The 21679-nt window shown below is 37.6% G+C and overlaps 1 protein-coding gene across 7 annotated transcripts in view; it reads right to left on the bottom strand.

Annotated features, from left to right (window-relative positions):
• The window catches only part of Trim44 (TRIM family member 44), a 205049-nt gene that overhangs the window by 78305 nt on the left and 105065 nt on the right, over nucleotides 1–21679 (bottom strand). For 2 of the 7 annotated variants that reach the window (XM_087205598.1, XM_087205599.1), the window contains one exon: nucleotides 5183–5439. The exons of 3 other annotated variants lie outside the window; for them this stretch is intronic. In XM_087205598.1, coding sequence (XP_087061724.1) covers nucleotides 5349–5439 — 91 coding nt within the window. In that variant the 3' untranslated portion in view covers nucleotides 5183–5348. 2 more of the 7 variants (XM_004852034.4, XM_087205601.1) reach the window with 2 other exon arrangements.

The raw sequence follows: 21679 nt of genomic DNA, 5'->3' as shown, positions 1-21679 counted from the left end.
CCAGATCACAGACTTCTTGAAATAAGACTACTAGTCCCCCTCCCAAAATATCTAAAAAAAATAACACCAAATAATGTAATACTGGTATGTGCTGCTTAACAACATGTTTAGCAACAATGGACCACATGGACAATGGTGGTCTCATGAGAATATTGCCTACTGATGCCGTGGCTGTATGCATTAGTTTGTCATACAATGCTGTGACATAATAACCAAATTGTCTAGTGATGTATTTCACAGAATGTGACACAACTGTAGTGCCATTCAGATTATAAATCAGAAATATGCCCCACGTTTAAATATATTACATCAAAAAAAATCTGAAAGCTAATGCAGGTCTGGAGTCTCTTATCCTTTGTCTATAATTATCCCCATATCCACTTTTGCATGTCTGGCTCCTTTGCTCAGTTAGGTTTCAGTTCCAATGCAACCTCCTTAGCCCTTTTTTGAGAACTTTCCTCCCTTATCTATAGTAGCTTCCTCTCCCTTGTTCCTTTTTACCATTTCTCCCTATTTCATTTTCTAACACTGCTATCAGAAATTACTTTGGTTAGAGGTTTACTAAAATTTTGTCTATCTCTTCCAATTAGAACTACATTCCACCAGAGAATGGATCTAATGATCTGACTTGTTCACTCTGAATCCTTAGCTGTACTTAGATGCTTAATAAATATGAGTTAAAAAAAAAAAAGAAAATGCAGTGTATGCTCATTCAGTAAATCTACTCTGCTGGCCTTGAATTTCCTTTTGGGCATGGGAGGGTTGATGGACACTGTATGTTTAAGGCTTGTGAGGTCAGCTTTGCAAAGCTATGTGGAGTTGTGCAAAGGGCTAGAGTCCTAGTCCAGCCACTTACAACATGTATAAAATAGAAACGCACTCCTTTATCTCTCTGAGGTTCAGTTCCATCACCTGTATAGCCGCTTCACAAAATCGGTGTATAATCAGATAAGACAATGATGGCAGAGTATATATAAGTCAGTTCCTCTCTGCCTGTCCCTTAAGGCTGTAAAAAGAGGAAGCAATCCAGGAGCTCCAGAAATGTGGTCTAATGCTTTTTCCCACTCTGTCACTGTAGCAACTGCTATGACTCTTTAGGGAGATAATCTCCAGCTGGTGTGTCAGGGAGTCCAGCTCACAGGCCAATCCTGAAGACCAGAGTAGATTCTCAAAACACTGAGCAGGACTCTGCTTTGCAAGAATATTAGAGATTTCTCTCTTCTCAACCTTACACCAACTTATATTAGATGGGTGCTTATCCCACAGAGCTAAGATCATAAATCTGTTCTGAAGATCTCTGAGTGTTGATTCTGCCATAACATATGTTTCCTCTGGTCCCATCAAAACCAGTACATTCAGAGCCATCAAAAATCTGTGGTCCACAGGCTTACACATTAGTGACATCATCTACTAAGCTATTTGCCATACATCTAACTCCTTACAATCAATTCATTCTACTGATTTGTCATTCAATAAGCATCAACTAAGTGCCAACTACATGTCAAGCCCTAGTAGTAACAGTCATCAAATATTGGGAAGTTATTAAATGTTATGCACTGTAACCCAGCCCCTTATGACCATCTAATAGCATAGTTCCAATGGATTGCTGTCACGCAGAAATGTAGATCCAACATTGCCAGAAAAGAAAGTGAAAAATCTACTTTTTATGTGAAATCTTTGAATTTTTAAATGCTGGTCAGTAATGAAAACAACATTTTAAAAACTAAGCAAACACAAACACATCCTTACGCCACATCTGGCCAAATATTTACATTTCCAATCTTTAAGAGTCAATTATTATTTCAAAATCTTTTTACCATCAGTGACTCCTATTTACCTTCCAAGGACTTCTGAATTTGACAGTCTTTTATCTAACAGAAATAATTTTTCAGAATTTAGTTAATAACAGACAAATTAGGTCACCATGGGAGTGTAATAGTTAACATTACTCTAAACAAAGAAAGGTGGCCATTTTTGGTAGTGAGTATAAACTTATTGAGGCTAAATGTTAAGATTTCCCATTAAAAATTTTAGAATACTAAAAATAGCACATAGACTTTATCTCTATTTTCATGCATCCTCTTGGGATCTGTGGACTTGAATTGGAAATTACTGAACTAAGCCAGTGGGCTCTAAGATCAGGTGGCAGCAAGGCAGAGTAGGAAAAATGTGGGATTCAGAATCAGAGAGAAATGGGTTGAATCCTACCCCTTAACTTATTAGGTGGATGACCTTGAATGAATTATTTAGTTTCCTTTACTCTTCTGTAAAATGAGAATAATCCCACCTACCTTGGAGGGCTGCCATGAGGAATAAATTAAATCAAGTGTATGAGTTACTTTGCAGGGTGCCTGCCACTTAGAAGGGGATTAAATAGACTTCTTCAATAGTCTACACTCAAAATTTGAATCCATGTTAAACACTCACTTTGGGCAGCCTACAATTAAATCACTGAATTTCAACCATCACTCCCTGTCTAAATTTCCTTTATTGCCTTTTGTCTGGTAGGCCCTGGGCAGTGTTCCCTTACCACAATTTGATTCAGCGAATGCTCTACTGTACCACAGGGCTAGCAGCAGACTTAAAAACTAACTCTAGTCAGTTCTGATTAAAATTTATACTACTGTCTGATTAAAATTTCTACTGCAATTATCCTTTGATGGTCAGCCTTCACCTGGTTGAACAACTTCTCAGGCCCTGGGACTATTGGGAGCCTGAACAATCATGACTAATAGCTACCACCTAGTGAGCATCTATGTGCTAAGCCCTGTCTGTATTATAGGTGAGAAATCTGAAGTTCACTGGAGGTTAAGTCATTTTCCAAGGTTATATCCATTAGAAACGATTTAATGCGGGATTCTTTTTTTTCTTTTTATCCAGTACCAGGAGTGGAACCCAAGGCTAGTGCATGCTAAGCAAGCACTCTATCACTAAGCTACATCCTTAGCCCTTTTTAATTTTGTGAGACAGGGTCTTGCTAAGTTGTCCAGTCGTGTCTCAAACTTGCAATCCTCCTGCCTCAGACTTCTAAGTAGCTAAGTAGTTATAGGCATGTACTACCATATCAGGTAGAACGTAATTTTTGAATCTGTACTGTCTAACATCAAAGCCCATTGTGTTTGCACTACATCAAGTTACTTCTCTTCAAATAATACATCTGAGGTGGTAAATTTATATGTATATATATATAAATATATATGTGTGTATATATATATATATATATATACACACACACACACACACACATATGTATCTATTTATATCTGTGGATTATCTTTCCCCAAAAACATTATGAGAATAATGTGGCTATGTTCCCACCACAGCAGATACACAATACAACCATAAGAAGAGCAAGGGAAAAAATGGCAGCACTTGTAACTTCCTCTCCTTAATTTTTCATGTTGGAATAGAGTAAAAGGATTGAGCACTACCTACTGAGTACTCAACCTGTGACTTACAGAGGAAGTGACCTTATATGTTGTTGAGAAGTCTGGTCTTTTCTTTGTTCTTATCCACATCCAAGTAAAGATAATTCTCAATTAATTTACATAAATAAATTGCATTTATGATTACATTTATTGTTTTTTTTCTCTACCATCACTATCTAACTCAAAGAAGCAAACAGATAGCAGCCCATTTAACACTATTATTATGATACTTCCAGCTCAAAACTGAATACAATGAAAGTCCTTCTATTATACATAGGAGTTGTTACAATATGCACAATGATATAGAAGCATACTGGTTTCAATTATGTCTTTATTCAAGGAAGTCTAAGAGGTCGATGACAGCCTGAGAGTTAGGGCTGCAAAACCAGAAACTTGGTATGTCTAAAACCATGCCTTTGACTTAGGTGAACATATGAGCTATTCCTCAGTACCCCAAGCTCACTGTCAAATAAAAAAGGCAAAAATGAATCTTTGTTACCACCTCTAACACAAGTGACTAATCACTGAACTAATATATACAGTGCTTTACATCATAAATCATTCAACACACACTTATCATGTATGCTTCACAAGTCCTTAGGGAGGCTGGTGAAGCACAAGTCAATCTTATTTGTGAATCAAGAAACAGACAGTCCAAGAAGTTGGGACTTACTCCTCATCATTGAATTAGCAACAGATAGAAGTAAATCCAGTGATTAATTCATGGTTTCTTTCATATACTCTGGACTCTAGGAGGCCACATTAAATGAGAAACAGGGATAGGACCCATGTGCTAATTGAGTGGTCACAACTCTGTTTATCTGTGAAATACAAGGTATGGAAGAAATGAAACTTGTTCTGGGGTGGACAATTTAGGGCACTCTGTTGTCTATTCTTTTAAAAACTTGTGTGTTAAGAAAATCTAAACAGAGTCTTCTGGGAAGATGGTGGAGTGGTAAGCAGCAATAAATCAATGCCTCCAAGCTTCAGAATCCAGACACTAGGAAAAACTTGAGGAAGAAAAGAACAAGGGAGATGAATCCCCAGGATCCAGGAAGGATCTGAAGGGAAAACTGGAGCACATAGAGAAAGTGAAGAGATGGACCTCAATACAAAAAAAGGAGGGAGCAATCTGCACTTTCCCCCCGACTTCCAGACTTGTGGCGTGAGAAAAGAGGATCAAATCTACAGAGACACAGTGAGGGCAGATGACTCCAGTGGCCTCCAGGGAAAAGCACCCTAGTGGAACAGAGCAGCGAATGCCAGGCATTACAACAGCTGGTGAGTGAATCCAGTCCAAGCAACTGCCATGTCTCCTGGAGAGGGTGCTTGGCCACATGTCATTTTATGCAGAGGCCAACTGGGACTTGGGGCACACGTGGGATGGCTCCATCTCAGGGCTCCCAGGGTAGAATCCCACAGTGACCGTGTGAGAAACAACTGCAGGAGACGTCCAGGGTCAGGAAGCCATGATCAGGCTGGCAAGAGACACCAAGAGTATTGTAGGTTGAAAAACTCCACAACCAAAGGCCAGGATCAGCCTGAACTGTGGGGTTAAAAGCACCACCACTGGTGCTCTGCCCTAATCCTACTGCAGGCTCCTTGGGATCATCCAACATGGATGGGGGCTCTGTCTGCCTCCTTTGTTTAACAGTGACAGCAGAGTTACACCCTGAATTGAACACCATCACAAAACTGTGGACCTCATAAAATAACCACAGGCTTGAAATCACAAATAAATCTTTTTTCTTTGCTTTTGTTTTTTGTTGTTGTTCTTTGTTTACTTTTTTCTTGATTCTCTGCTGTTTTTACATGAGTGTAAAGACTGCTTTTAGCTTTTTTTTTTGTTTTGTTGTGTTCTTGTTCTTGTTTTTTCCTTCTTTCTTTCTCTTCTTTTTCATCAGTTTCCTAGAGCTTGGATTATCTTCCTATGTCCTTCAGCCTTGCTTCTAATCTCTTTTCTGCTTTTACTTCTTTACCTTTTCCTCTTGTCCCTTTTAAATTTTCTCCCCTGCAAGTAAAATCACTCTATTGAATAGATATTTACTGTGTGTAATTTTCTGATTTGTTTTAGATTTTTTAATATAACTATAAGTCATCTACCTATAGTTAAAGGACACAAATTAACAGTTATCACAGTTTGTCATTTTCTAGACTGTGCTTGATGTAATTCTTACTGATGGCACTACTTTATCCAAGGTAACATAATTGTCTTAATTAGTTTTTCTTTCTTGTATGTCAATACTGAGATTGTCTGATAGTCATAAACAATACCGTAGTCCAGTACCAAAAAAAAAAAAAAAAAAGAGTGCTAGGCCAAACAGGCAGCAGATTCTCATCCCTAGTAAAATGAAGAGGCAGGATCCTGGGACAGACTCAAAAGCCAAAGCCAGCTACACATAGAAGACATCCCTGAAAAGTAATTAGTCCTAAAGAGGTCTCGATACTAGTAATAAAACTGCCATACCATAAGCAATTTACAAGCATCAGTGCAGAAAACAATTTTTAAAAAAAATCAGAAAATGAGAAAAACAGAAGCAAAATGGAACTCCAGACCTCTAGCTTGCCCAAGGCAAATCCAGGGACCACTGAAGTGGAAGAAATCAAGACACCCAGCTGCACTTTCTGAAGTGGCAGCAGCAGAAGTAACAAAGCAGATGACTGAGTCTCTAGGAAAAAAAAAATAATTACACAGATTAACTAAAGAGATGATGACCATAATGAAGGACATGATTAGTGAATCTAGAGTAGATATAGATTTTTTAAAATAGAGGAGCTTAGGAAAGTGATGAAACCATTAATGCCCAACATAGGAAAGAACTGGATTCCATAAAACAGATTCAAACAGATATCCAGATTAAAAATTCTACTGGAAATACATGCAGCAGAATCAACCAATGTGAAGACAGAATATCAGATCTAGGAGACAGTTTGAGGTTAGCAATTATCAAATGTAAAACTTCTTAAAAATAGCAAGGGACCACGAGAAATTAATCCAATAGCTGTTAGAGGATGCAAAGAAAAATAACAAGATTAATTGGAATCAATGAAAAAATCAGAAGACAGAACAAAGAACATTAAAAAAAACCAAAACTGTTCACAGAAGTAATAGCAGAAAACTTCTCAAGCATGGAAAAAGAATTTGACATACAGATAAGTGAGGCATACAGAGCTCCAATTAGCCATGATCAGACAAAAAACTACACCAAGGTATATAATAGTCAACATTCCAGAAATTCAACACAAGAACAGAATATGCAAAGCTGTTAAGAAAAGAAAAAATCACTTATAAAGGAAAACTCATCAGAATCACAGCAGACTTCTCAACACAAACCTGTAAATCAGAGTTTGGAGTGAAGTATGTCAAGCCCTAAAATACCTTCCAATCCAGCTTGATAGAGCCTGAAAAATTCAAATATTATCTTTTAAGATTGAGGGAAAAATAAGATATTTCTATGATAAAGAACACCTGAAGAAATTCATGATTATCAAACCAGCATATACAAAAAGTTCTAAAGGATAGTCCAGAAAAAGACAATGAAATTAACAATTTCATGAATCCCAATAAAATGAATACATCAGGCAAGGCAAGAAGTTAAACAGAAGGGAAAGAAAGGGAATCAACAATAGGAAAACAATATGATAAGGATAAGGCAATACACATCAGTTATAACCAGAATGTGAATGGTCTCAATTCACCAATCAAAAGAAACAGATTGGCAGAATGGATCAAGAAACAAAATTCATCAATACTTGTATGCTTGTATCTTGTATGCTGCATACAAGAAATGCATTTAACTTAAAAAGATATTCATAGACTGAAAGTCAAAGAATGGAAAACAATATTCCATGTGACAGGAACCCAGAAAAAAGCAGGGGTAGGTATTCTATTTGGAGACAAAGTGGATTTCAGGCCAACACTGATCAACTGATCAGAAGAAACAAAAAAGGTCACTAGATACTTATTAAGGAAACAATCCAAGTGAAAGAGATAACAATCATACAGACACCCCCCCCCCAAACACTGGTTTGCCCAACTGTATAAAACAAACACTAATGGATATGAAAAATCAGATAAGGACTAATGCAGTCATAAAGGGGGACCTCAATACCCCACTGCCACAAACAGATCAACTAGACAAAAAAATAACAACAACAAAGAAATATGGAAACTCAATCAAATTTTTGAAGAAATGGACTTAGCAGATATATTAACAGAATATCCTACCCACAATAACAGAATACACATTCTTCTCAGCAGTATTTTCTTCAAAACAGACCACATACTAGCTCATAGAACATGCTTAAGTAAATGCAAAGGAAGTGAAATTATCCCATGCATATTATCAGATCATAATGCAATGAAATTGGAAATCAATGGCAAAAGAAATCACAAAAATTACATAACCACATGAAAATTAAATAACACTCTCCTGAACAATCAATGTATCACAGATGAAACTGAAGAAGAAATTAGACAGTTTCTACAATTAAATGATAATGGCAATACAACATACCAGAACTTATGCGATGCAATAAAAGGAGTCCTACAAGGGAAATTTATAGTTTGGAATTCGCACATCAGATAAACAAAGCAAGTTCAAATAAATAACCTAATGTTGAATCTCAAGGTTCTAGAAAAATAAGAACAAGCTAAACCCAAAGTATGTACGAAGGAGGAAATTATAAAGAGCAGAGCAGAAATTAATGCAAATGAAACTAAGAAAACAATGCAAAGAATCATTGAAGATTGATTCCTTTAAAAAATAAATAAAACAGACAAACCCTTAGCCAACCTAATTAAAAAAAAAAAGGGAAAGACTCAAATTGAGGCAATTAGGAATGAAAGGGGTGAAATCATGGGGAATCCTGCCGAAATCCAGAAGATCATCAATACCTACTTTGAGAACCTGTATTCTAATAAGATGGAAAACTTAGAAGGAATGGGCAGATCCCTAGATACATGAATAACAGGTGAATCAAGAATACATAAAAATTCTAGATAACCCAATATCAGTCAATGAAATTGAAAAAGTAATAATTAAAAAAACTACCAACAAAGTAAAAGCCCAGATCCTGACAGATTCACTGCTGAATTCTACAAGAACTTTAGAGAAGATCTAATGGCACTACTCCTCAAACTTTTTAATGAAATGAATAGCGAAGTAATACCCCTAAACTCATTCCTGGAAGCAAGCATTATCTTGATACCAATGCCAGAAAAGGATACAACCAAAAAGGGAATGACAGGCCAATTTTAGTGAACATAGATACAAAAATCCTCAATAATATACTGGCAAACAGAATTCAACAAATAATCAAGAAAATTATACGCCATGACCAAGTAGGATTCATTCCAGGGATGCAGGGATGGTTCAACATACACAAAGTAGTAAGTGTGATATACCACATTAACAGAACCAAGGATAAAAGCCACAGGACTATTTTAATAGACTCAGAAAAGGCATTTGACAGTTTAGCACTCATTCATGATTAAAATCCTACAGAAAATTGGAAGAGGTCTTTACCTCAATCTGATAAAACCATCTATGACAAACCAACAGCCAGCATCATACTGAATGGTCAAAAACTGAAAGCTTTTACTCCAATGTCAGAAACAAGACAAAGATGCTCACTGTCACCACTTCTGTTCAATATAGTTCTGAAAACATTAGCCAGAGCAATTAGGTAAGAGAAAAAAAATGGAGTATGATAAGAAAGGAAGAAGTTAAATTATCATTATTTGCTAATGACAATGATACTCTATATAGAAGACCCCAAAAACTCTACCAAAAGACTCCTAGATTTAATAACCAAATTTGGCAGTGTAGCAAGATACAAAGTCAACATTCAAAAATCAATAGTCATATTGTACATGAATAACTCACTGAGAGTGAAATTAGGGAAAGCACACCTTTCACAATTCCACCAAGAAAAATGAAATCAATCTAACAAGGGAAGTGAAAGATTGATACATTGAAAACTATAGTACTCTGAAAAAGGAGATCAAAGAAGATATCAGAAAATAGAAAGATATCCTTGTTCTTAGATAGGCAGAACCAATAGTGAAAACGGTCATACTTCCAAAACTGTTATACAGATTTAATGCAATCCCACTCAAGATACCAATAGCATACCTCACAGAACTAGAGAAAACAATCCTAAAATTCATTTGGAACCAGAAGAGACCTAGAAGAGCAAAAGCAATTCTGGGCAACAAGGGCAAGGGAAGGGGTGTCACAATCCCTGACTTGTTAACCTACAAAGCTACCATGATAAAAAACAAAAAACCCAAAAAAACCCCAGCATGGTACTGGCAAAAACAAAACAAAACAAATCCAAGATCAATGGAATAGAATAGAAGATGCAGAAACAATTCCAAGCACACTCTGCTACATTATCTTTGACAAAGGTGCCAAACACCTTCAATGGATGAAAGACAGCCCCTTTAAATAAATGGTGCTGGGAAAACTGGCTTTCCACATGTCAAAAATTGAACTTGGAACCATATACCTCACCCTGCACTAAACCAAAATCAAAATGGATCAAAGGTCTAAATATTAAAACAGAAATAATCTGCTGGAAAATAGAATAGATAAACCTCTAGAAGACATAAGTGTAGGTAAACACTTTATAAACAACCCCCCCCACAGGAAATATTACAAAGAATCAGTAACTGGGATCATATAAAATTAAGAAACTTCTCCACAACAAAAGAAACTACCAACAGAGTGAAGAGAAAATCCACAAAGTGGGAAAAAACTTTTATCAGCTGGTCTTCAGACAGAGGACTAATATCTAGAATATATAAAGAATTCAAAAAATCAGACCCCCCCCAAATTTAAAGACTAAATCCAAAAATGGGCATGTGAAATGAATAGACATTTCTCAGATGAAGTATAAACAGCAGATAAATATATAACAAAATGCTCAACATCACTGGTCCTTTGAGAAATGCAAATTAAAACAACACTGAGATTCGATCACATGCCAGAAAGGATGCCTATTATTAAGAAATCAACCAATAACAAAGAAAAAGGCTGTGGGGAAAAAGGAATTCTTCTCCACTGCTAGTGGGAGTGTAAACTGTTGCTATCACTGTGGAAGTCAGTATGGGGATTCCTAAAAAAAAAAAAATAGTGGTTGCATTTAATCCAGCTATTCCCCTTCTAGATAGCTTTTCCTAGAGTTAAAAGCATCACACCACAGTGACATATGCATCTGTATGTTTAAAGAGCACAATTTATAATGGCTAAATTTAGGAAACAGTCCATATGCTCATCAAAAAAGATGAATGGATAAAGAAAATGTGGTATTTATATATAATGGAATACTACTCTGCCATAAAGAAGAATAAATTTGAATCATTTGTAGGAAAATAGATGTACCTCAATACCATTATTTTAAGTGAAATATATCAGACACACAAGTTTAAATATTGCATTGTTTCTCCTGTGTGAGAAACCCAAAGGGTAAATGAAGAGCATCATGGAGGACAGATATTGTGAAGCCGGAAGAACATGTTCAAATGAGAAGAACAAGAAGGGAGAGGGGAGGAGGAAAAGGGAAAGGAAGGAAAGGAAAAGGCAAAAAAAAAAGGAAGAAGAAATGGAAACACAACTTGAATAAATGGGAAGGGAGAGATGGGTTTAAGGGAGGGGAGGGGAATGGGAAAAAAAGAATTGAGATGTGTTATGTACAGGTACTAACTCACTATGATGAATGTGATGAATGTGTACTAATAAAAAGAATAAAGTTAAAAGAGAAAAAAAGAAAATCAGGCTGGGGAATTAGCTCAGTCAGGTCAGGGATTTAGCTCAGTGGTTCTGGTGCCTGCCTCACAAGTGCAAGGTCCCGAGTTCAATACCCGGTACCAAAAAAAAAAAAAAAAAAAAAAAAAAGAAAAAGAAAATGTAAACAGTCACCTTGTATTGTGTATCTTACACTCCCTCTCCAGGGTAGGATAACAGAATATCACTCAATTTTGCCTACCTTTCCCAATTTACCCTCTGCCTTGCCCCCATGTTGAGGAGAAGCCCTAAAAACCATAAGACTTTCAGTTTTCCCTTCCACTTTTTCACTATAAATCAACAGCAGCTAATTAACAGACAGATGAATTTGCAGAGATTTTTTCAACAGCAGCTAATTAACAGATGAATTGGTTGGGTTTTCTTTTGAAACAGAATTGAGGCAATGGTGAATTCAGAAAACTCCTGGGTACTAGGGCTGAGGTGACTTCCAGGCAAGCTACTGTAAGGGAAGAGGAGAGATGGAAGTATAGATCAGGCTGCTCTGCAGGGAGGAGAGTAAAGCAGAAAGGAGAAAGAGGCAAAAGGAAAAAAAGAAAAAAAGGAAGAGAGCAATCTTTGGTCCTAATTAATTCCTACTCTTATCTCTAGAAGGCACAGAAATACAGTAATACCTCAGTTGTTGAACAGCTCCCAGCTCTAACTTTCCATTACTTGAACAGCAAAGTTAAAAAAAAATCTGTTCAGTGTTCCTAAATTTGCTCAATAGTCAAACCAAAAATCCAACTTAAAAAAACCTGTATGGGCCCAGAGTGAGTCATGCATCTCGCTTCGGACACAAAGGGGTGATGCGTCAGTCTAAGTGCCGCTGTCACCCAGACAACATACAGTGCTTGTGTAATTTTTGGGCCTCAGGACCAACTGTTTGGTTTTCCATTATTTCTTATGGGAAAAGTATGTTCAGTTCTTGAACTTTTTGTGTTCAAATACGAATATGGAATGAACTGAGTTTGACTACTGAGGTATTACTGTACTTCCTTTGAGTTCTACAAAGTGCACCATCTTTTCCATATCCCCATGTTATCTGAACTAGTGGGGTGTGTTCCTGTTTCTTATAATTAAACAGTTGTTGACTAGTACAGTAAAAATAGAAGGCTACATGTTTAGCTCAGTGGTAGAACCCTTGCCTACCCATGTGCAAGTTTGTCTGCATTTTGTCTGCTGCTTCCTGTGATGCCCTCAGCCGTGTTTACTATTCTCCTGTCCCTTCTCAGCAATCAAGATCTCCTCTGCTCCAGGCCACAACTTTACTGGAGCTTCCTTTCTGGTCAAACTCAAAACATTTTAAATAATTCTGCTGGGCTTACGCTCTTAATTCTCAAGATAGATCTGGCTAACGGTCCCCAACAGCAGCCATGCCACAACCTCAACATTAAGACTGCCTTGAAATTTCTGCCAGATTAGTTAGTCCACCAACCCTAATCTGTCTCAGGCAAAATCTCTGGACATGAGCAAAATGCAGACAAACTTTCTGCCAAGCTATAACACACATCATCTGGAGACCAACAGCCAATGTGGTCTTTCTTCCCAGCAGAAACCTCCTGAGCCTGGTCTTTACCGCCTTTCTGGTCTTCTGACCTCTGACCAGACTCTCCCATGCAGAACATCCTCAAGTGTCCAGTAGCTCTACTTTTTCAGCCGACATTTCTGAATCTTTCCCAACTCTTCCCCTTCCCACAAGCCAGTTTCAAAGGCTCCTGAGCCACATGACCAGATAATGTCACAGCAATGATCCCACTTCTCGGCACCAAATTTCTGTGTTATTACTTTTCTCTTGTTACTGAGACAAAATACTCAACAACCAAAGTTAAACGGGGAAAGGCTCACTTGGCTTATAGTTCATAGAGGTTTCAGTCCATAATTGGCTGGCTCCAAGGCCAGGATGGGGAACAGGTATCACAGAAGAGAAACATGGCACGCACAAAGTAGCAAAGGTAACAAAGGACCTTAACAGTGTCTTTCTGCTCCTTTTATCTTATTCAAACTACCAGGATTAAGGTGGTGCCAAACTAATCACTAGTGTGAAGTAGTTTGGTAATCACATACCCTTAATCCTAGCATGACACATTCCAGATTTAGCTACCTTCGAAAAAGACTGTCTGAGGCCTTGGGGAAACATCTAGACACAACCTAGAACATAAGTCAGGATGGTTGAAATTTTAATTTTTTACTCTGCCTCTCACAGCACTTAACACACTCCTTTCTGTGGGTTCTGATATTGGTATATTTTACCTGTCTGCTCACTAGATAATGAGTACCTTAAAAGCAGGATCCATAGCTTATTCTTTGCATCTGCAGTGTCTCACACTGTATCTGGTACATAATTTGTGGAATAACACAATTCTCATTAGCTCTGTCTCATAGGAAAGGTCCTAGAAACAATAAGATTTAAAAAAATTTTTGTAGCAAATAAACTGGGGTTGCAACTATACACACAAATGGTTTAACCATTTCAACTGAAATAGCCTGCCATTTTAGTTTTTTCTTTTAAAGGTGTCCTTTCATATCTTGTCAGAGTTTATTAAAGGCCTACTACTTTAAAAATTACATTCTAGGTCAATAAAAAGGGAGAGTGGTGCTGGGTTCAATGAGAAGGTCCTGGGTTCAATCCCCAATACCACAAGAATAAACAAACACTGGATGAGCTGTGGCGGGTGGGGGGGGGGAAGAACAAGATTTTAAAAAGAATACAAACTATTATGTATAGTAAAACTCTCCTCTTTAGGGAGTTTATATTATGCAATAAATTCAACACTAAAACCTCAAAGTAACCATTGAACTGAGAAGACCACTTGAAAAAAGTATTAAACCTAGCATTTTAGCTGAAACAGTTGAAATGTCATGATATGGTGCTAAACTGAGCATCCTGGGAATATAATTTATGGACCAGCAGACACTGGTTGATGGCAATTCAGCTCTTTAATAAAATTACTTCCTATGATGCAAGGAAAAAAATAAGTTTTCCTCTTTGATAACTGCATGTTCTTCCTAGCAAAACTGAGGAAGGGAGCTAGTAAGCCATTAATAACACTGATGTGATGTTGAAAGTGTTCTACTTAAGGTCACGATGTCAATTATTCTCTGTATTCTCCAATTTCAAACAGGAAGAGCAGAAATTTAAGGAGCTAAACTGTGATCAAGGTACTACCTATGCTAACGAAGAACCAATTAATACAGTGCTGACTTAGATGAGCTGGTATGAGGCTATAGCAAGGCCTCCTGCCACCTCTCCCACTAAATTAGTTATCTAAGTCCTAGGGAAAAAAATGTTGATTCACTTAGTCACTGATGGAGAAAATGGGTCAAAGACCTATAGGAGCCTATAACAGACAATTCCTTCCTAATTTCCTTATAATAATAGAGATAAGGAAAGCAAGAAAGGCCCACACTAACCGAATGAGGTGAAACAAGAAAGCAAAAGAAAAGAAAGACAGGGCCATGTTGTCTTTTCAGTGTAAGGACTGTTAAAACATTCACCCTGTATAATGGAGAGCAGGGGCTGAATGAGTGAGGGATTCTCACCAACTAGAAAAGCTGTTTCTCTTCCCATGGGAAAGAGCAAGTAGGAGACAGAAGACAGGTAGAAGCATGCTCTTTAGAAAAAGAAAAAAAATTTTGATTTTGTGGCATGGAGGAATAGAGGTAAAAAAAGATTTCTTGCAGACTTCTAGGCTGACATTTGTGAAGATGTTATCATACTGTGAAATTTACTAGTGGGAGTATATATTGATGCTGGGATACCAAAAGATGATGGGGAAATGCTGCACAAAAGGCTACTTTAGTCCCATGACCTCAAGGTTCTATGTGCTCCCAAGAATCCCACCTTGGAAATGATGATTGAATTCTATCTCTTTTTTGGATTCACAACTGTGTCAAGGAGAAAAGTGGTGGTATAAGACAAAAAGAAAAGGCATTAATTTATTGTGCTCAAATACAAAAAATGGACTGGTTAGAACATCTGTCTCCACACTAACTTTTGTTCCCAACTGTTTATAGTCTCCCAGAACAAAGACCCTGGAGTTTCAGAACCACAAAGAGACAGAGCTAGAAGGATCATTTGGGGCTACATGAAATTCAGACTCAAATCCAGAAGTTCAAGGACTTGTATGAGTTTATATAACTCAGTAGTTAAGAAGTCACAGCTAGGCTTGCTTTTGAATGCATGCTTTTGACTTCCTCATCCTTCTCCTTTATTTCTCAATTCCCTCATGTATTCTTTTGTCCTCACTGCTACCATTCTTATCCGAGTCTAGAACTTCAAGATGTTTCATCTGAATCACTACAATGTTCTAATCTAGTGCACCTTCAGGACTCCTCTCATTTGAAATTGAAACCTGAAGGAAAGGTAGGACTTATACAGGCAAAACAGAGACAGCCAAGTGTCTATAACAGCAGAGCACTAGAGTGATCAGAAGGCAACATGGATACTGTTGTCGATGTTAAACTTGATCAAGAATGATCCTTCCAAGAATCCTGTAAAGAGGTGAAGACTGCTCCTTGTTTTCTTTACTTACAGTAACTACTCTTTAGTTAGGACAGTATTAGTATGCTTGCTACAACTACAAAAAAGATTAGTAAAGATTACCAGAGAAAAGGAGCAATTACTTCTCATACAAACTCAAGACATAAGCCAATACATGTAAAGTGCTTAGCCCTTAGTGGGCACTTAGTAAGTATTCTGGTAAGTAGGTTCTACTATAATTTTACTATTTTTATTCCTGCAGGAAATAGCTCTTTATATTTTCCCATTCATCATCTTGATAAAGAATCAACATCTGGCCAGGAGTGGTGGTACACACTTATAGTCCAAGGTACTCAGGAGCCTGAGGCAGAAGGATTACAAGTTTGAGGTGAGTCTAAGCATTTAGCAAGACACTGTCTCAATGTAAAGTAAAAGAGAAATGGGGATGTAGCTCATTAGTAGAGCACTTGCTTAGCAGGCATAAGCCCCTGGACTGAATCCCCAGTGAGGAATGGAAGGAGAAGGAGGAGGAACAGGAAGAGAAGGAAGAAGAGGAAGATGATGAAGAGGAAAGGGACTCTATTAGGTAGGGAACTTCATTACTGTAAGGATCATGCTACAAGTATCAATAGCAACCAGAACGTGACAGCTCCTATTGAGAAAGGAATATAGGAATATTTTGAAACAATGGGCTGGAGATCTAGCTTGCCTCGCAAGCGCAAGGTCCCAAGTTCGATCCCTGGTAACCCCCCGCCCCCCCAAAAGAAGAAACAATGATTACCTACGCTCATCAGAGAATAAGCAGGATGGCTTCTTAGGTGAACCTTGGGGAGAGAGGATTGAAACTACTAAAACCAAAGCCTGGGTGGTCAGGCAAAGAAGGCAGCAAAGAACATGAATCGCTGAAGAGTCCTATACAGGAGGGTCTGTTCCTTTAAATCAATTTGGCAGTTTCATGGGGTGAGCTTTCTCTTTCCAAACAGTATTACGATAGATATGGTCTGTGTAATAATGACCGTGTAATTTATGTAAGCAAAATCTGGTACGTTCCTAAAAGATAACAAGACAAAGGAATAATCAAGAGAAGACTGTCCTATCATTAAGGTAGCCCTGCTCAAGTAAATAGCCCTTAGATGCTTTAGTATTATTTGGTTCTTAGCAACAATTCCCATGTATAAGCATTTTTCACATAACCATTTGGGGACCACATGAGTTAGGTAACTTTATTCTATAGGCTAGGGCTTGAGGATGAATGAGCCTCTAGGCTGGGATTCTAACACTGCCAGATCTGAGTCTCTACCAGTTCATAAAGGAACTGAGCCACAGAGAAGCACTGAAGACATGGATTTGTACAAATCCTACCAATGCTTCCTGCAAAAGGATCTGGTCAAGAGTCACATACAGGCTTACCTTCCAAATCTATAATATCTTACTATTTTCAAAGTACTTATATATTAGCTCATTTACTCTCCCACCCCAAGTTCCCTGTTAGCCCCATTTTATGGAGAACAAAACCACACTCAGAAATAAGCACTGAAGGTAAGTGACCTACACAAGGTGAATGATCAGTGTAATCAAGTGAGTCTGAATTTAAATGGGTATATATTGTGTCTTAGAGGACACAGTGTTAAGTTTTTTACCTCATGACACTTATTACCTAGTGAGGATGAAGGAAAACGAGTTAAAATATACAACACATTTGGGGTTTTTTGGTACTGGGGATTGAACTCGGGACCTTGCACTTGTGAGGCAGGCGGCGGAACCACTGGGCTAAATCCCCAGCTCCCACAACACATTTTTATGTGGTGACACATCTATGCAGAAAACCAAAGCTAGGCAAGGAACAAAGAAGTAATATTTCAGCAGAGTCCTGGATACAGTAAGGGATGAGCATTCGGGCAGAAGGGCCCTGACAAAGGACACAGGGCATAAAAGCCCTGATGCAGGAAGGACTCTACATTTGTAGAGAGAAATTACATAACTTGGGCCAAAGTGGTGAGCTTGACAGTGTAAGAAGTCTTTAGATTTGATACATACTTGACAGTAAATCTGACTGGATTTGCCAGTTAACTGGATCTGAAAAGAAAAAGATATGATGAGGATGACTCCTAGATAACTGGCTGGAGACAGGATAATTGCATTTACTAAGGAGATGAAGTCAAGAATATGTAAAAGTACTTTGGGAACAGAGGAGAAAACAAGTGTCATGTTTTGAACAAAAGCAATTATGAAAGCAAAGACACAGAATGTAGAAGGGCTTCAATTAAGTCCTGACTCTAGATAACTTCTAATTCTAGCTGGGCAACCTTGAACAAGTCAATTACTCTCATTTAATTGCCTCATTTATGTAATATGGGGATAGCAAAACACCTCTCAGGACTGACAGACTAAGGGAATGAGAATTCTGTATACATCCTGTAAATTGGAAATGTGCTGAATCAAGGTCAATTTTAATGTTTCGTTTGTTATTTCTACTAAGTGCTTGTTTAAAAGACTCATATTTGAACCTTGGGTTGTAAACACAATTATGTCTACACAAATAAAAGACAACTTCATATCATCTAATCCTATCTCACATGTTTGAGTGCTAAACATGTGAGATATATAGAGTACACCAAAAAAATGTATACACACTTCAGCAGTTTACCATACTAGTAAATGTTTGGAAGCTAATGAGCACTTCCTGTAATTGTACAGACCAAAGGTAACTTGTATTAATCTCATGATGTCTCAATAAATTTAGTATGAAAATATTTATACAAGTTTTTCTCTTCTTGATGTATACATTTTTTGGTATACACACACACACACACACCACATGTTATCTTACTTGATCCTTCATACACAGAGTGGCTACTGATGCCTCTGGATGACTGGTAAGGAAAGTGAAAAATGGAAGTTCTCCTGAAGGACTGGCCCTCCCCTCCTGCCCTTCAACTCAGAAAACTGGGATCTTGGTGTATAATCCATGTGGCATCAAGACCTAGTCAGAGCAGTGTTTCTAATACACTCTTTTTCTGGATGACAAATCATTAACAATAGGTTCTACCATCTAGTGGAGAAGGACCAGCATTCCCCACAGTATATAATGAGGAACACTTTCTAAAAAATATTTCTGTGAAAGAAGTTCAATCAGTCTTCTGGTCAATGTTTGGGACCACTATGTTAAAGAAAATAAAGAGATCTCATTAGTATAGGGCTCTTCAAAGTTTTTACTATAGCATGGTATGTACTTCAAGATGTAGGTAAATATAAAGCTTGTGCTAAACTTACTGGACCAGAGAAACTTTAGAGGAATAAGCCAACGATTCAGATAAATTGTGTTCACTATAATATACTTGGGAAGGCCTGGGAAACTGGGAAGTATTGGGAAATTTCCATTTATAGATCCAAGTAGATTGCTGATTCTTTAAACTTGCAGAGTTCAGTATACACAGAATATATGCCCAAAAACTGTAGACAAAATCATGCACTATACGGTAAAGAGACAATATGCTATAAGGACTATGTTTGGCTTTGCTTTCTGCTACACTCCCAACATCTAGCAATGCCTGACACATAATGGACATTTGATAAAATTTGTTAAATACATGGATAAAAAAGGAAGTGACAGAGGCTTGTGGAGATTTCAGAATTAGTGGTCACAGTTCTTTTGCCTTCAATTATTTCAATTTCCATATCCAGACTTCTAGACAGTGCTTAATTTATTTTGTTAGAACAAAAGACTGACAATTATTCCAACAGCCTTTTGCATCAAGACCCTGATCTAATCTAATAAGACTAAGGTTACACTGCTTTTTGTTGATGAACAGTATATTAATGAGATCTCCTTGAAGCAATCCCATCTCTATTATGCAGGCAAAATTACATTTTCCAGCATAATTATTGTGTCAGTTGAACTTACAAATTCTGATATTGTTTCACTTGCACATCAACTTATTAGTTTGTCAAACCTCTGGAAAACTGGGGGTAAGCTCAGAGTTTTAAGTAATGATTATAAATCTGTATTACCCTCTTATTCTGTCTTTTGCCTATTTTCCTGCCAGCCAGAGGTATCAGCGAGAGGGACTGAACAAGTTTTATTTTTTTATTTTATGGTCTTAAAAGAACAACTAATAGGTCTTCTAAAAATGTGTTTTTAAATTACACACTATTTACATTCCTAAACTCTTACTTGAGATTCTAAAAGGTAAGCTCTTTGAAAGCAAGGAACTTGAATGTTTTGTTTACATCTGTATCCCTAGCACCAAAAATAATGCTGTAGAACAAAGTAGGTGTTCCATAAATACTGCTGAATGTATGCTGTTTTTCTCCGCCCAGTAAGATTCACTGTTTTAAAGTAACTCCCCATACCCACCACCACAAAGGAATACAGGGAAGTCCTGCTATGTGCTATGATGTCTTTCCCATAAAAAAAGTATGTATTACAGAAGTTTGGTTGGAACAGATCATTAGAGAAGGTTTGGGCAGTCTCTTTAAATTGCATAATGTCACCAACTCACCTCCTCTTCCCAGCCTGAGTCACAGAAACAAACCAGGACAAAAATCAAGACTTGTACTTATTCACCTGATCGAGTTTGGGATCTAGAGCTAATCTTGAGCTATAGCTACATGCCTAACAGATTTCAAAAGCATGGCTGAACATTCTCCAGTAGTAACCTTTCAGCAATTTTTATTTTGAAGCTTATGTTATTAGAAAAAATATTTTCCTTTTGATTATACAGTAAATTGTTTATATCTACCTCTTTCTGACACTGGATACATGATTTCTCCATTGAGTTGTATAGGTTCTATTTTATAAATAATCTCAATAGGATGTCAGGATTTAGTGTACTGACTTACTAGCTCTGTGACCTTGTTCATAGTACTGAACATCTCTGGTTCTGCTGTGAGAATAACAACAGTGTCATCTTCTCAGGCAGCTGTAAGGATTACACAAGATACCTAATGTTTCATGTGAGTGCTTGGCTACTTTCATTAATACAGTCTCTGAAGGACTGATAGACTAATTGCTATGATGATCAAGTACCTATACAATATGATCACTTCTACAAGTCCTCCTTTCCTCTTCTAATAAGCTGTTCTCTCCATCCACAGAAGTAGAAACTCACAAGTATGCTTTGTGGCCTTTATTTCATCCCCAAGCATGAATTCTTCCTGTGGAGTTTAGACAACATTTCTGGATTACTTCTGGCTGGGTAGTGTCATTTAGGGGAATCATTCATCTGGCCCCCTGCATTTCTTTTCATGGCCTATGTTGCATTCTTTTTTCTTCCTGTGGTTCCTTAAAGAGACTTGGTTGGCTGAGGGGAACTCAACCCTTTATTTTAGTTTATCAAAAATTTGTAACCAGAGGGGATGAGCGCTGAATGTTAGGGCCATGCTGGGCTGGAGCATCTGTGTCTGGCCTTTTCATCTATGCAGCTTGCCAGTAATTGCTAAGTTTTCCCTCTTGCAACAATTATCCTCCCATTTTTCTCCCTACCCCCACCCCATTCCCCAGTTAATTATCAGTTCTGGAATTAAACTGCTTGCTTCTCCTGCTGTTGCCATGGCAATGGTTGGCCTGCACCTGCCACAGGGTGAACAGTGGCTCTTTCAGAAGAGCCAATAGCAGTTGCTGGCTGCACAAAAGCCAGGGAGTAAACTAATGTTTACCTGTCTGTGGAGAGAAGTTCCTGTTCATTCCATCTTAGGTACTTTCCTAGCAATCCCTCCCTAAAGTTTCTTCTCAAACTTTTTAATATTGAACAAAGAAAATCTAAAAGAAACATTTTTCTGATAAACATGCCAAATCCCTACTGGCTTGTTATAATTCTATCCATCAGCTTTACTTATTCTCAAGCAACAAGTCAGAAGATATGTCTTCTACCTCCTGACAAAGCTAGTATAGTGCAATGTGTGAAGGCATAGAACTTTAATAAGCCTTACAGATCTGGGTTGTGATCCTAGTTGTATCACTTCCTAGCTGTATCACTTTC

Source organism: Heterocephalus glaber, unplaced genomic scaffold, assembly GCF_053883595.1.
Source record: "Heterocephalus glaber isolate CG9 unplaced genomic scaffold, H.glaber_assembly_v1.0 deba00000594, whole genome shotgun sequence".
Lineage (NCBI taxonomy): Eukaryota > Metazoa > Chordata > Mammalia > Rodentia > Bathyergidae > Heterocephalus > Heterocephalus glaber.
This window is presented reverse-complemented; position numbering and strand designations above follow the sequence as displayed.